Here is a 15,231-nt window from a genome sequence, read left to right on the forward strand (position 1 = left end):
CTTGCTTTTCTGTCCATTCCTTAAAGCTGACTTTGGATCACCCTTTCCCCTGCTCAGATCCCCAAGTGCCCACCCATGTAGCCTCTACCCACCAACTTCCCAGCTTTCCCTCTCAGTGCTTGAGTCAAACTGAGCAGCTTGCTGCTCCCCAAACAAAACAAGATCCATGCCCAGCTTTTGCTCACTATGATTTTGTTATGCCTGGAACACCGACACCCATCTGCTCTTCTCATTTTATACTTCCTCCGGGAAGCCATTTCTCAATCTCCTTCTTAATATCTATGACTTGACCAACCTCTTCTTTCTTCAATAGCCGTTTGTCTGATACCTCATATCCACCAAAATGGGAGATGCTGAGACAAATAAGACCCCATCCCTGCCCTGAGGAGCCTCAACCACATAAGGATGGACATATATTACATGGGCCATGTGTATGCAGCAGACCTGTGTACCGTATAACAGAATGGCGAAACAGAGAAGGTTTTCTGAGCTGGATCGTGGGGTAAGTGGGAGCTTTCCAAGGGTAAAATGCATTTGAGGTAGAGGCAACTAACTGCCTGTGCAAAGGAATGGAGGCATGAGGTTCTGAAAGGGAGTCATGTGGGTGAGGATAGACAGAGGACAGCTGGGGAAGTCACAGAGACGAGCAGTTTGGGAACCAAATTGTTTTGTTACAGTATTTGCATTCCTTCTACCAGGACTCCAGGGTGTAACTCCAGGAAAGCAGGGGCTGCATCTCAGCTTTCATTGCTTCACATCTGACACCTGCTTGGGATACTCGGCTCAAATCCTTGCAGCAAGGAACATAGCGCCCAGTGGCGATGAGCGCGCCCCCTAGGGGCCTCTGCGCGATTCCAACTCTTTCTGCCGAAGGTGACTCAGCCGTGCCTCCATCCCAGAGGATCTTACTGGGGTTTTTGCCTGCAAGGTCTCACTTCATCTTCACCCCTCCCTAAGAGGAGGATGTTCCCTTTGGTCCAACAGACACTTATTAAGCACTTATTCTATGTCGATCACTGATCTAGGAATTAGGATGCAAAATTTAATGCGTAATCACTTCCGCCCTGGAAGTGCTCTTAGAAAATCAAAGGTTGATGGGAGTTGACTGATTGACAGTGTTGGTGTGACCAGGGGAGGGAGCGAGGCTGTTTTGAGCCTTGAAAGTTGGATGCGTGGCTAGTAAAGTAGGAAGCAAAAATACAGTGCCCTATGAAACGGTAATAGCCAAAGCAGGGTTTGGAGTCTGACTCCCTGCCATCTATTCAACATGTAGTGAACCACTACCATTTACTAAGGTCATAGAGGGAGTGTGGCCTGCTGGAGACCCAGATATGACTAAGATACCACCTGTGTCTCCAGGAGCTCAACCCAGAAGGAAGACAGGTAGTAAACAGAAAGGAAAAGAGAGCGCTCTGTGCACAGGGTCCTGTTAACAGACATAAATGTGAAGCAGAGAGTGCCTCCCACCTGGATGTGTGCAGGAGGGAATAAGAACGCGAGCTTAAGGGGTGGCTCCATAGTGGTTAGCACATCTGCTTTACATGCAGAAGGTACTGGGTTTGCGCCCCACATGGAGCCACAGACCATGCCAGGCCCTGAGTGTGCTCCCCAGCCTGTGGGAGAAGACACCCCGCCTTCAGAGAGGGAAACGGCAAGATCTATAGGTCAGGGATGGATGGGGGGTGGAATTAAAGAGGGGAGGGGGAAACTTGAGCTTAGGCTGAAAGATGAGAAAGTGGGAGGTGGTCTGGACCGATAGTAGGACAGGCACAAAAACAGAGGTACGAAAAAGTTAGCCATCAAAAGGAAGCCCATCTGGGGTGATAGGAATGTCTCCTTCTCTGTTTGGGTTCTTACCTCCTGGGTGTGTGCAGTGAAGGAAATTCAATGAGCTGTACATTTGTAACTCATGCACATTTACCTTAGTTGCACTCCAGTTAAAAGTAGCCCCAACTTCTCACACTGCCGTCTTTCTTTTTCCTGTATAGCACTTGCCACGATTTAAGTCTCTTTTGTAAAACTAGACTCTGGAGCCATAGGATTTGAATCCAATCCTCCTATTCCAGGTCTAAGACCTTGGGAACTCAACTTTGCTGTCAGTTTCCTAACCTGTAAAGCGAGGATAATAGTACCTTCATCACAGCACTGTGTGTGAAGACAGCAACTTGAATTTCTAATGATTGGCAGTACCCGGCACATAGGAGACTAAATAAGTTGTTGAATGAAGAAATGAATTGTAAGGGGTTTTTTTTTTGTATTTTTATTATTATTATTTTTTGCACCAAGATGTAGCTCAAAAGGGAGGGGTGTTCATGGGAGTGGAATACCTCAACTAAAGGCTCCTTAGTAGGAGCTCAAAGTCTGGGGAGCAGCTACACCCCAGTGAAGAAGCTAAGGCTTCTCTGGGTAGGGTGGGGAGACAGTGGTGACCTGGGTCAGATGGGACCCCTGTCTCTAGCCCCCATACTAAAGGGAGCTGGGGTAAGAACCAGGGCTCAAGCCTGTGTGCCTTCCCTTCCTATCCTCAGCTACACAGGTATGAAGACTTGCCCCAGCTACCAAACAGGCTTACTGACAGGCTCAAACCAGGAAAAAATACTACACAGCAGCACTGCAGCTTCCCTGGGCCCCCTACTTCTATGGCCCTCTCACCCCTCCCCTCTGGTGGTCAAACTTGGCACTTCTCTCCACCCAAGACTGGGGCAGTTTCGGGAAGGGTGGGAAAACCTGCTAAACAGGGTGGCCAAAGCCTGAACCAGTTGGACTGGGCAGTCACATCTCCCCCACAAGCAGCTGTCCCTTTCCTGGCCCACAGAGCAGAAGCAGAAGCCTCACAGAACAAACCATTTTATTACACTGTGGGTGGATTGGGGTCTGTAGGAAGTTGGAGAGCAGCTGGGGGTTTGGTGCTGAAGAGCCCTGGGAGGTACAGGGAGGATGGAGCACCTCTGGATCTGAGTCCAAGACCAAGCCAGGCCAGGCCAGGCCAAGTTGGGGCTCTCTCCTGGGGGAAGGAGAAGAGGCAGCAGAGGTCAGATTGTCCTCTCATTCACCCTCACGGCATTAAATAAACAAAAGAGAACTCTGTATAGCACAAAATATATAGGGAAGACCTTCCCCCAGCTCTGGACTGTACAGAGTGGGAGAGGTAGCTCTGGAGGACAGGGTTGGGGCCTCTAGCTTCTGACACCACCCAGACCCCTTCCCAACACCATGGTGTGGGGCAGGCAGGTTTGACCAGGAAACAAAACTCCCACTTCTTCTGAAATCCTAGGCAGGCAGGTCCATCTGTGTGTGGGAGTCCTGGCTCAAAGGTTTTCTGCTCCTCTCGGATGCTGGAGCTTTCTCAGGAACAAGCAGCCTGAGCTTAACTGAGCTATATCTGAGAGAGGCTAGAACCCTGGCTTCTTAGGCAGAGTGGGCCTGGGAAACAGGCTGGAGGGGTCTGATCCCAAAGTCTTTACCAGCCCAGGCCTCGTCTTGACAGGAGGAAGCAGGGCCAGGTGAGAGCTGGAGAGAGCCACAGGCTGAAGGGCCAAGGCAAGCCCCAGGCTCAGAGGGGTCGAGTGGTATGGTTATAGACCAGGTTCTCTGTGTCCTCGGTGGTGGAGATGGTGGAGCTGGTGGGGGTAGCGGGTGGGGGGTGGCGGTGGCCATGATGGTATCTGTGGGAGTCCTTTCTCTGGTTCTTGAAGAAGCAGTAACTCAGGATGGCAACCATCACCACAATGCAGGTAGTCAGGAGCACTGCAATGGCCACCTCCACGGAGCCTGGGGGAAGAAAGGACCAAATAAAGAGCTCTCAGGGCCTGCTCAGTTTTGATGCCCACCCCCTACTCAGTATCAAAAGAATGTAAGATGGATGACAAATGTGGAAGGATGTTCAGCAAATGAGCAGCTGAATGGCTCCATTGGGAATTCAGTGGGACAGATTCTAATGGGCCTGGGGTCTCAGCCCTGGGTTGCTCTAGTTGCAGTTAGCATGGGGAAAAGCCTGGGACTGATGGCAAACATTTAGCATGCACTTTGCTGTGCTTCCTTCCTTACCATAGCAGGTATCACTATTGACTGTCCCTCTGGCCAACCTCAGGATCCTTCTCAACACAGGTTTAAGTGGTCACAACCAACTGTGTGTAGTTGATCCTTGAGTTGATACCTACTCATTAGTAACAGGGCAGACCAGGGCTTACCTACGTTGGGAATGGGGCTTTCCCGCCGAAGACCAAACACATCCTTCTCTACAAATGATGGGAGAGAGAGAAGTCAATACTAAGGGCTGAGACTCACCTGCTCCCAAGTGCCCCAGACCTCCCACTGCCATCCTCTCCCACCCCCATTTTAAGTATTCTGAGGATACTCTGAAGAGGCCATGTGACCAGCCCAGGCCTTGGACAGAGCAAGGTGCTCTTGCTAAGTCTTTTCCCTCCCCATCTTTCCATCCCCCGAATGCCATGACACTCACTGGAGATCCCATGACAGGACTTAAGACACTGCTGTTCCTCTTCAAAGTTGTTCTTGTTGCCATAACAACCACCATAGGTAAAGCGGGCACAGCGTTCACTGAAGGGGTTGTAATACCAGCGTGGGATGTTCTCTTTGCAGAGGCCTGTGTCTGGCAGGTCCACACAGTGCCCTGGGTAATAAGGAGCAGGCAAAGGGGTGAGTGAGTCCATGGGGGCTTCCCTGCTATCAACCGCCAGGCTCCACATGGTTGCTGTTAGCCCTCTCCCAACCCATGTCATGCTGAGGATGGCCGTGACTTAGTGAGAACCTTGAAGGCCCGGGAAACATCTGGCCTATCTGCAGTGTTGCCAGAAGCAAAGAAGACAAATGCTAGACAATTAGGCCCAGCAATAAACTACACTGACTCACATAACTATTTCAATTTTCTTTTGGCTTTTCTGATTGTGTCAAGATCTGTTTTCTCTCTAGCATTAGATGGTCTACCGTTTTTTCTTTTATTAGGCAAGGCAACCGTTGGTTGATCTCACAGATTGCAAAGACCTTTTCAGCTTACAATCTCTTATTTTTATTTATTTTTTATTTTTTACGCCTACAGCGCCTGGTCTTCCTAGGTGGTCTCCCATCCGAGTACTAACCAGGCCCGACCCTGCTTAGCTTCTGAGATCAGACAAGATTGGGCTTGTTCAGGGTAGCATGGCCGTAGACTTAGATGGTCTACCTTTTAACAAAAGCAGTTCGTGATCTCAGCCTTGGCGGGCAACAATGTCCAGCTAAAATTTATATCATTGTTTCATTATACTCATTTTAATAGTCAATCTCAGTTTGTGGCATGTAATAGTGGCTTTCCGTTTATGATAGTGATGCGAAATTTCTTTTTAATACATTAAGTTAAAAAAGTAATTGATTAATAAAAAAATTAAGTAAACACCACCTTAGTGATATGTGAGCATGAATTTCTGAAGGTGTTAAGAGGCTGGCTGATACTTGGGAAACACAGCCAAAGAAGAGAGCTGACAGCCCACAGCCAAGCACACACAGCAAAACCTTTCGGCATGCTAATGGGATAAGTGAAGATGGCAGTGCCAGCATCTGCCATGACCCAGGGTATACCTGGGGGGAATCTCACCTTTGTCACCAGGGAAAGGAAATCTCTGAAGGTCATCGAAGCTATTGGTGTCTGCAAAGAAGAAAGGTCAGAGGCACAGGCCCAACAAGGGTCTCTCATTGGTGCAGGGTAAATGGTCAGGACCTCCCCCTCTGCAGCCCACCGCCCCTCCATCTCCCAGGCCTCACATTTTTCACAGGTGGCCTCATCAGAGGCGTCAGGGCAGTCGGGAGTGCCATCACATTCCAGGAAGCTGTCAATGCAGCAGCCATCGCTACAGTTGAACTCAGGAGGGTGACAGGTGCCAGAGCACACTGGGTGGAGGCAGGATGGGTTAGGGGGTAAGGTCAGGCTCCAGCAGAGGCCAGAAAGTACCAAGGGTCCACCATCTACCTGGCCCTCTCTACCCCAACACAGCATCATGACATGTCCTGTTTCCTTCTCACCCCGCCCCCCCAATCCATACCCTTCTATACACAAACTGGGCAGATATCCTGATAGATGGATGCTAGGCTGCAAGGGGTGGGGTGCTTGTGGTCCTTTCACATACTATGAGAGTAGGAATGGGTTGGGCAAAAGCAGCTTGGTCAAGGGCATGGACATGTTATGGGCTGGAGACCTGGCAAGGGTGAAGGGAATAGGAAAAGAAGCAAAGCCCACCTGGATGGTTCCTTTCTATGGAAGGGCCTGGGAAAGAGAAAACAGAGAAGTGAGAGGAGGCAGCGCCAGGCCTCAGCAAGGATGTGCTGACAGGGAATAGGGGACTCTCATGCCCACTTCCCTGATTGGTGAAGAGACCACTCACCCTGGAGGAAAGTCACCTGAGCCTCAGAGCTACCCAGCAAAGGCCTACCTCGTACATTGTGGCAGGCTAGTTTGCATTCTTCTTCCCGAAGGTAATTGTTCTTGTTGCCCAAGCAACCTCCATAAACGAAACTCTTGCAGATCTGTTCTGTGGGGTTGTAATACCAGCGGGGGAAGGAACCACGGCAGCGGCCCACTTTTTTGGGTACGAGGCAATAGTCTGGGGGGAATAAAGCTTGTGAGGGGGGCCTAAGGGGCCAATGAACAGAGGGGGTGGGTGGCTCCAGATGCTGCCTCTCCACCCTTCCCCTCACCTTCTGTCTGCTTGGTGGACAGCACGGTGACTGTGATCGTGACGTTGGTCATGCTCTCTGGCTGGTCTAAGCTGGCCATTGCATGCTGGAATTTGTAGATACCTTCTTTGAGTCCCCACAGCTCCACCTGGTCTGGATCATTCCTCTATACATAGAAGTAGCCATTAGTCTGGGACCCCCTGATGCCCTTGGGCTGCCCCAGGCCCTCCCAGCCACACAACCCACCTGGGAGAGCAGAGGCATTTGGTATTAAATGTATCCTCAGCTTCTGTCCACCTTGGCCTATGGCCCCAGAAAGAAAGGGAGCCCTGGAGAGCTGAAGTGGGGTCAGGGAGCCAGCCCAGTGTCTCACCTCTACCCTGACGTCCGTGTCACCCTGCAGTAAGTGCCAATCTGTGTTCTCCACACCCTTCAGCACCACGGGTTCTTGGGGCTGTACCTTCAAGTCTATGCCTGCCCAGACCTTGGGGATCCGGGACCCTGGGACAGAAGGTGAGGTAAGGTCAACTGTCACCGAATGGACTAGATCTCTCCTGGGGGCAGGGGGCAGTTTGGGTCACACTTAGACCAATCTAAGGCTCGGCAACCAACATGGGAATCAGGCGGGAGCCTGTAACCAAACCATATTCTTGTTCTCTATTTAGATATATTGTCTTTGGTATATTAAAGACATTTTTATGTTGTAAAACCTACTCTCTGAAATAAATTACTGAATAGCATGTGCCATCTGATACCATTTAGGAAAGAAATATGTATATATATACATATATACATATATATATATTTAGCGAGAGCTTATTCTTATATTCTACAATAATCAGGTCTTATACTAATTGCTTAAAAAAGTTAAAGTAACAATATTTGTGAAAAGCCAAATAAGTAAATGTGTAATTAACACCTATCACTTCTCTCTGCTGCCCAAATGCTGCTGATAGAAGCCTTAAGCACAGAGTCTCCAGGTAGCAATGTGGCAAGTCTTGGTGTCCCAGGGTGAGTGGCCACAAGGAGAGGGTGCCTCTGCCACCTCAGACTCTGCCTCCAGTTATGAGAGGGCCCGAGGTAACCATGCTCTCCCTCAGACAGTGCCTGTGCCTGAGGGACCCCCTCACCCCCATCTCAGTTAGAGGCTGGAGACGAAACAAGCACAAAGCAGGATTCCTGCCTGTAGAGGGTTGAATGGTGATTCCCCCAACATATACGTCCATGTCTAACCTCCAGAACCCGTGAATGTGACCTTATTTGGAAAAAGGTCTTTGCAGAAGTAATTGAGTTAAGCATTTCCACATGAGACCATTTGGATTAGCCTGGGTAGGTGCTAAATTCAATGATGAGTGTCTTTATAAAAGACAGAAGAGGAGCACATAGAGTAAAGGAAGAAAAGGCTGTGTGGGGGGTGACTGCATAGTGTAGTGGTTAGCACGTCTGTTTTACTCGCAGAAGGTCTTGGGTTCGTACCCCAGGTGCAGCCCTGGGCCTCCAGGGCACCAGGGAGCGTGTGGGAGGAGACGCCCCGCCTTCAGAGATCCAGTTCTTAAAGGGAAACTGGCAACATCCATAGGTCAGGGGTGGAAGTGGGGGAGTAACTAGAGGGGAAAAAAAAGGAAAAGAAAAGGCTGTGTGAAAACAGAGGCGGAGAATGGAGTTATGCAGCCACAAACCAAGAAATACCTGGAGCCACCAGAGATTGGAAGAGGCAAGGATGGATTCTCCCCTGGGGTCTTCAGAGGGAACGTGGTCCTGCCAGCACCTTGATTTCGGATTTCTAGCCTCTAGAACTGTGAGACTATACATTTCTGTTGTTTTAAGTCACCCACTTTGTAATAATTACAGCAGCCACAGAAAATTAATATGCTGTCCTTGAGGAGATTACAGTCCAGTTGGGTAAATAAGACCCAATGACATGAAATGACATGGGAGAAAAGACCCAATGAGATGAAGCAGTATGCTGTATGTGTACAGGATAAGGAAGGGGACATTCAGAGAATGGAAAGGCTCTCACAGACTACAGAAATAAGGAAAAACTTTCTGAAGAAGGGAGAAAAGATTTTTTTGATTTTTTTCGTTTTGTTTTTATTTGTTCGGTTGTGGCGAAAAATGTGCTGTTGTTGGCGACTACAGAAAATATGAGGAGCCAAAGCAAGGAGTTGGAAATTTGCAAGGCCTGTTTGGTAACACTGAGACCAACTGGCCTGAACAGACCTCGAAGGGTCCTAAATGCTGGGCCAGGGCATGTGGACACAGCACGAGTGATGTTCAAATATTTAACGAGTGGTACATGAAGGGGACAGATACTGGCCATGGGAAGTGGTGTAGAGTCCTAGAAGTCCTGGCTGCACCAGACATTGACCTCCTAGATGCATGATCAAGGTCCAGGAGTGCTAGGGCAGAGACCAAGGGCCTGGCTAGGAGAGGCACTCCTGAGCTCTGGGCAGCAGCTGTTTATCCATGTTTGGAATGGACCAAGGAGGCTGGTGAGTGGACCAGTGCAAGTGGGTCAGGGCAGATGCAACGGGAGTGGTCTGAATTAAGGGACAGCTAAGGGAATGGAAAAAGGATGTGAGAAACAATGCTGGGCAGATGCTTTAGGCTTCTGTGCCTGATGGATGCTGAGAACTGGGGAGAAAGAGCCAGGGGACAGGCAGAAGGGGAACCAGTGGAAATGTGTGGATTCGGTCACAGAGAACTTAAATTTGAGGGAGGGATGACCATCCAGAGGAGACATTTGCAGTGGGAGCTCCAGGGAGGCCAGGATTGGAGATAGATCTGGAGTCATAATTGTTAACAAAGCTGCCACTTTTGGATGTGTACTTGGTACCATGCTAAGTATTTTACCTGCATCATCTACATCAGGGTTTGGCAAATGATGGCCCACAGCCAAATCCAGCCCACCATCTAGTACATTTTTAAATGGTTGAAAAAATTCAAAAGAATAGTATTTGTGGCAAGTGAAAAGTATTTAAAATTCAAATTTGTGTCCAACAAATCTTGCCTACTCAGTTACATATTGTGGATGGCTGCTTTCACGTTACAACAGCAGAACTGAGTAGTTATGACAGAGACTGTAGGTCCCCAAAGCCTAAAATATTTATCATCTGAAACTTTACAGAAGGTTTGCTGACCCCTGATCTACATCACCTACCTTCCTAACCACCCTGCTACAACTGCATTCTCGCTCCTCTTTCCAGATGAGAAAATTGACACCACAGAGGTTAAATGACTTACCCAGGGCCACTCAGTTTCTACACAGCAGAGCTGGGATTTGAACCCTGTTCTCTCTGACTCTACAGTTCATTCTCTCTCTGAAACACCATGCTGCAGATCACTCATCTTCTTAGAAATGTAATTTTGACTGCTTTTATAATCTCGGGAGTTTTGTTTTTAGCTTAGGTTATACATAGATATCAGGGGTCCCTAACCCCTAGGCACAGGACGGGTACCAATCTGTGGTCTGTTAGGAACCGGGACACATAGCAGGCAAGTCAATGAAACTTCATCTGTATTTGCTGCTGCTCCCCAGCGTTAGCATCACTGCTTCAATTCCACCTCAGATCAGGCGTTAGATTCTCATAGGAGCACCAGTCCCTGATGCCAAAAAGGTTGGGGACCACTGATGTACATGATATAAAATTCAAAAAGTACAAAAGGGTTATGAGAATCAAGTCCCTCTTCCTCTTAACCCCCGGTTCCTCTTTCTAGAGGCATCAAGTCATATGTGTGTGTGTAAATATCAAGGTAGTATTGCATTCATAAGCATGCAAGTTCTTTTCTCATAATATATCTTAGAAATAATTCCATAGCAATGCAGAGTCCCCCCCTCTTTTTTTGGTTGCATGGTACTTATTGTATGAATATACCATAATTTACAACTTATTTAACCAGTCCACCAGTCTCCTCTTTAGATCCATCCACCCTTCTTCCTCCCTCCGTACTAAGAACTAAACCATACTGCCTCAGGGTTTATTATTATTTTTAAATTCATCACAGTATCCAATTTATTTATTGCAAGATTTGTTTATAGGATATATTGACAGACATCAAGATCTTCCCATTCTTTGCTGTTATAAACAATGCTACAGCAAACAACTGGCTGGTAAATTGTTCTACACATGCCTAAGTATAGCTGCAAAATGAATTCCTACAAGTGGAATTGTGCTGCGGTCATATACATTGACGGCTTTGATAGATATTGCCAAACTGCCCTCCACAGAGGCTCTACAGAGAGTATGTCCGATGTAAGAGTGAACTCAAAGGAAGAAGAGAAGGTAAATAGATAAGAACTGGAGGCTGAGTCACAGGGATTCCTCTTCGATGAGGCAGAGAAAGCAGGTACAATGCAGGGCTCACACGCAGTGGTCACAGAGGGAGGTGGGAAGACCAGGACACACAGTGACAGCAAGGGGATGGGAGGGCAGAGCTTCCACAAAATAACATGTCAAATGCTGCAGATGTATACAAGAATGAGAAAAGAAGATCTGGGTTTCAAGGATTGAGGGAAAATAAGACCAGGAGATCAGAGAATGAAAATGCTTGTCTGGCTTGGCTGGAGATCAGGAGAGGGCCAACATAGGCCAGCCCTAAGGGGACCTCTGAGAGACAAAGCAAAAGAGACAGGGAGCTGGGATGGGCCTGTTCCTCTCTCCTTGCATTTTTCAGAAAGTAATCAGCTGTCTGAAAGGAGGAGACAGACTTCTTGGCAGTCTACCTAGCAGACAGACAAGCTAGCCCCGCATCAGCCCCCAAGGTGGAAGTGGCAGTCAGAGTGATGTATCAGATGTTGGGCCAAATCAGCAATGTCCACCCCCACAGAGCTGGTCCTCTCTAAGCTCCAGTACCCAGGAGCAAGGGGCAAATGCCCTGCCCTACCACTCTCTTCTTCCCTCCCCCAAGAGAGCAAAGGGCCAGAGTGGTAATAAAGCCAGTCCCTCCCCCAGCTGCCAAGCCCCAGAACATCTCCGGGCAAACAGCGCCTCCACCTTCTAAGCCACTCCTCCAACAGAAAGAGGGGGAGGGCAGGAGAAAAGGAAGGAGCAGGGTGCTCAGAAGGCCGCAGGAATCTGGACTAGACTGGCCTGGCCAAAGGCAGGGAAAGGGGAACAAACTCATCCTGGGGAGGATTTCTCCACTTAATACAAGAAACAAAGGTTTAAAAGCCCTGAGCACCAGCCCACCTTGCTTATCCTGCTCTTACCCACCCCACACCTCTCTAGTTGGACTTAGCTAAAAATGGATTCCTTGACAGCACACAGCTTTCCCACTCCCCAAAGCACTGCAACACCCTGAAAATGGCCTGGAGCTCACACTCAGCCCAAGTCCTACCCAGTTCCCTCAATGCCCAGGAAATCCCCACTCTACCCTGTCTTGTGCCAAACAAGCCAATTTGGGGGATTTCTAGATGAAGAAGGCTGGTCCCGAGACCATGTGGCCCCATTCAGCTCTGCTCATTGACCAGACCTCAGAGTTTTAACTACTGGCATAGGAGTGAGACTCCCATGGGGCCTCTGTCAAAGCAGGAAGGGCACCGACAGCTCAGGTCAATTAGAGTCATCACCACCTACACTCTCTGCTACTTCCTTGCGGAACAGGCTCAGGCCTTGGCCCAGTGGGACTTGATGGCCCAGCCTGGCCAGGAGATGGTACCCATTCCTGGAATCTCCTCAGAGATCCCAGAGAGCTACTGGAAGGATAGGGAGAAGAGTGGGCCCTTAACCTGGGAGAGACACTGGCTCAGGAAAAGGCTGGAGAAGGAGGTCCCTTCTTCACTTTTCAGAATTGAAACTACCCCCATACTCTGGTTATGTTACCCACTGGGCTGTCTTGGGTCAGAGACAGGTTTCTTCCCGAAAAGGTTGTCTTGTGTGAAAAACAGCACAGGACTTTTAGAGGTTCTGCCTAGAGTTGAGTCCCAGGTCTACCATTTATGGTCAGCGTTATCTCGGACAAATTGTTTAACATGGGAGTCAGTTTCCTAACCTGAAAAGTGGGATGACTACTAATAGCACAATTTTCAGGAGTGGTCACGATGCCTCAGTGAGAGGTCGAGTGTCACAGCAATCAGTAAGCTATAAAGTGCTAAGAGAGGTTATCAGTTGTGACCCATCCCTGTCCTGGAGTCCCACCTGGCCAGAACAGCAGGTGGAGAGAACAGAGAACAAAGGTCTCTGGAAGGGCCCAGGAGTAAAGAGGAGGAGTCTAGGCCCCCACTTTGCTCTTATCCCCGGAAGTAAACAAGGTGAGCAGACAACTTGGCACAGCTGACATTCCCCCCACCAAGTATATACACCAGTGAGCTGACTCACCCAGCAACCCTTCTTGCCCCCCCCCGCCCCAGAGCCTCTGGCTACTGTGCCCACAACACGGGCCCTGTCCCCTTTTGGGTCAACCTCAGACTGATCTTGTTCTTTAGCCTCTGGAGTCTGGCAGTTTTCCCCAGACCACCAAATGCCAAAAGATGGGGTGGGGTGGGGAGGTTGTTTAGAGAGAGACGCTAACCAGTCCCAAGTCCAGCAGTGGAGGGAGGAGGAGACTCTGCTTCACCAGGGTCACTTGACAGGGCCTCAAGGTGCCTCTGACCGAACTTGGCCAGTGGGGGGGTGGGGGGGAGGCACTAGTCACCAGGCATATCAGGGCCAGAAGTGAAGAATCCTGAGGAGCTACACCCTCCATCCCATACACACATCCCAGAACACCAGCTTACTCAACACCCTGAATTCAGGAGCAAGTCTGGGCTTTAAGATGTCACCCCTCCCCACTCACCTAGCCTGTCCTTTACTGTTTATACTACTTACTTCTAAGGAGGAGTAGAGGTAGAACGGGACTCTTCTCATTAACTCTCTTCTGATGCTTGCCTCTCCCAGGACTCTATAACCAGCCCCTTTTCTGAGTCTCCCCAAACCAATCCATCCCCGCACCCGCTCCTTACCTCCAAAGCCCTGGGTCCGCAGTTCGCGGTAGGAGTGGTAAACCTCGCGCGTGAGGTGGTTGATGAAGCCCTCCCTGGGCGCGAACTTGCACACGAAGTTCTGCTCGTAAAGGCAGTTGAAGAGGAAGCAGGCGGCGATAGCGTCCTCCCCTCCCTTGGGCTGCAGCTCCACCAGCGCTAGGTTGCAGTTCTCCGTGGTGCAACAGGCGCGCACGCAGTCGCGGCCGCGGCGCACGGTGGGGGATCCCAGGAAGGTGGCCCCGTTGCTGACTGAGGCTTCAGTGTTGAGCACGAAAGCGAACACCCCGGGGGTAAAGCGGTCCAGACAGGCGTCTCCAGTCCGCAGCGCGGGGGGCATGGGAGGCGGCCCCGCATCGGTGTCAGGGAGGCCGAGAGCGCACAGGAGCCACAGGGCGACCGCTGGGATGCGGGTCTGGGAGAGCTGGGCGCCAGCCATCGTCTTCCCAGTGGCCGTCGCCCTCCTCCTCACTGGGGTCACCTTCACAGCACGGGCTTCTGGGCTCCAAGGGTACTAGAGACCTGAGAGATAGGAGGAGACGGAGGAGGAGACACACTGGATCAGCCGGGGAACCGGATCAGCCGGGGAGACTTCAAGGGAGGCGGGCCCGCTGAGTATAAGTGCAGGGGAGGCCTGGGAAGCACGGAGCACCCCTGCAGTGTAGAGGGGAACGCGGCCCTGGCCCCCCACGTATGCTCCAGTGACCCGGCCGCCAGACCGACGGACGAATGTATGGCCAAGAAGGTCACGTATCCCGACACACTCTCGAGAGCAGAACAAAGGGCCAAACACGCTCCGAGCCCGCTCCGCTTCCGGGGCCCTGGTTACCTGCGCAGGTGAGTGGGGTGGAGCCCGGCCTGTTCAGGTTCCGGTCTCTGCTTCCTGCGCGGCTCCGGTCCGGCTTCCGCCTAGGTGCGGGGTGCGCTGCAGATCCGCCACCTCCTCCCCCTAGTTTCTGGTGAAACTGAGTCAGCGCGGCCGGGGCGGGGCGGACATTAACCCTAGCGCCGCCGGCCCCGCCCTTGTCCGGGGCGCCTCGGCCGGCCCTTTCCAGTCCAGCTTCCTCAGCACCTGCCCCGCGGACCCGCGATCCCCGACACCTCCCTTGCAGGCTGACCCCCCCGCACCCTGCCACCATCTCCCGCGAGGGGCTGTGAGGCCGGGACCGGGGCTCCCTGACCCGGACCGCGCCCTTCGAGCCTGCTTTACGCCAAATCCACCGAGCCCAGCCTCGCTGGGTGGGGGGAGGGGAGCCGCACCCGGATCCCGGGAAGTCCAGACACGCCAGGACACTCCAGTGAAGTTGGGCACGAGAGGGTGGGACGCTCTGTGGCGGCTGTCACCAGACCCCCTTTCGTGCCAGGGCCAGCATTCCCAGCCCGAGGCCTGAGGCGCTCGTTAAGGGGTTAGGGGTGGAGAAATGAGGGAAAGCCCGGTGCAAATAACCTCGCCGTCGTTGTCAGCCCGCAGGAAATCATTTCCATCTCGTGGCGGGAAGAGATCCCAGAGGCTGTGTGGCTGCACCTTTGGTAACTGGAATCCGGGTGCCTGCCCCTGTGTCACGGTCCTTGCCAGTCCCGGGAAGCCCTCCTTTCTGCAAGAGTGA

The 15,231-nt window shown here is 51.0% G+C and overlaps 1 protein-coding gene and 1 pseudogene across 1 annotated transcript; both read right to left on the reverse strand.

Moving 5' to 3' along the window:
- Nucleotides 1-2,831: 2,831 nt before the first annotated feature.
- SPINT1 (serine peptidase inhibitor, Kunitz type 1) lies at nt 2,832-14,667 on the reverse strand. The gene is made up of 11 exons (XM_006920479.3): nt 14,454-14,667; nt 13,607-14,146; nt 7,040-7,167; nt 6,688-6,832; nt 6,423-6,593; nt 6,230-6,256; nt 5,758-5,883; nt 5,591-5,641; nt 4,463-4,633; nt 4,191-4,238; nt 2,832-3,771 (listed from the first exon to the last, which is right to left on the reverse strand). The coding sequence occupies exons 2-11, from the start codon at nt 14,061-14,063 to the stop codon at nt 3,554-3,556; spliced, it is 1,542 nt and encodes a 513-aa protein (XP_006920541.1). The 5' UTR covers nt 14,064-14,146; nt 14,454-14,667; the 3' UTR covers nt 2,832-3,553.
- LOC112469727 lies at nt 5,051-5,169 on the reverse strand (annotated as a pseudogene).
- Nucleotides 14,668-15,231: the final 564 nt, after the last annotated feature.

Source organism: Pteropus alecto, unplaced genomic scaffold, assembly GCF_000325575.1.
Source record: "Pteropus alecto unplaced genomic scaffold, ASM32557v1 scaffold86, whole genome shotgun sequence".
Classification (NCBI taxonomy): Eukaryota; Metazoa; Chordata; class Mammalia; order Chiroptera; family Pteropodidae; genus Pteropus; species Pteropus alecto.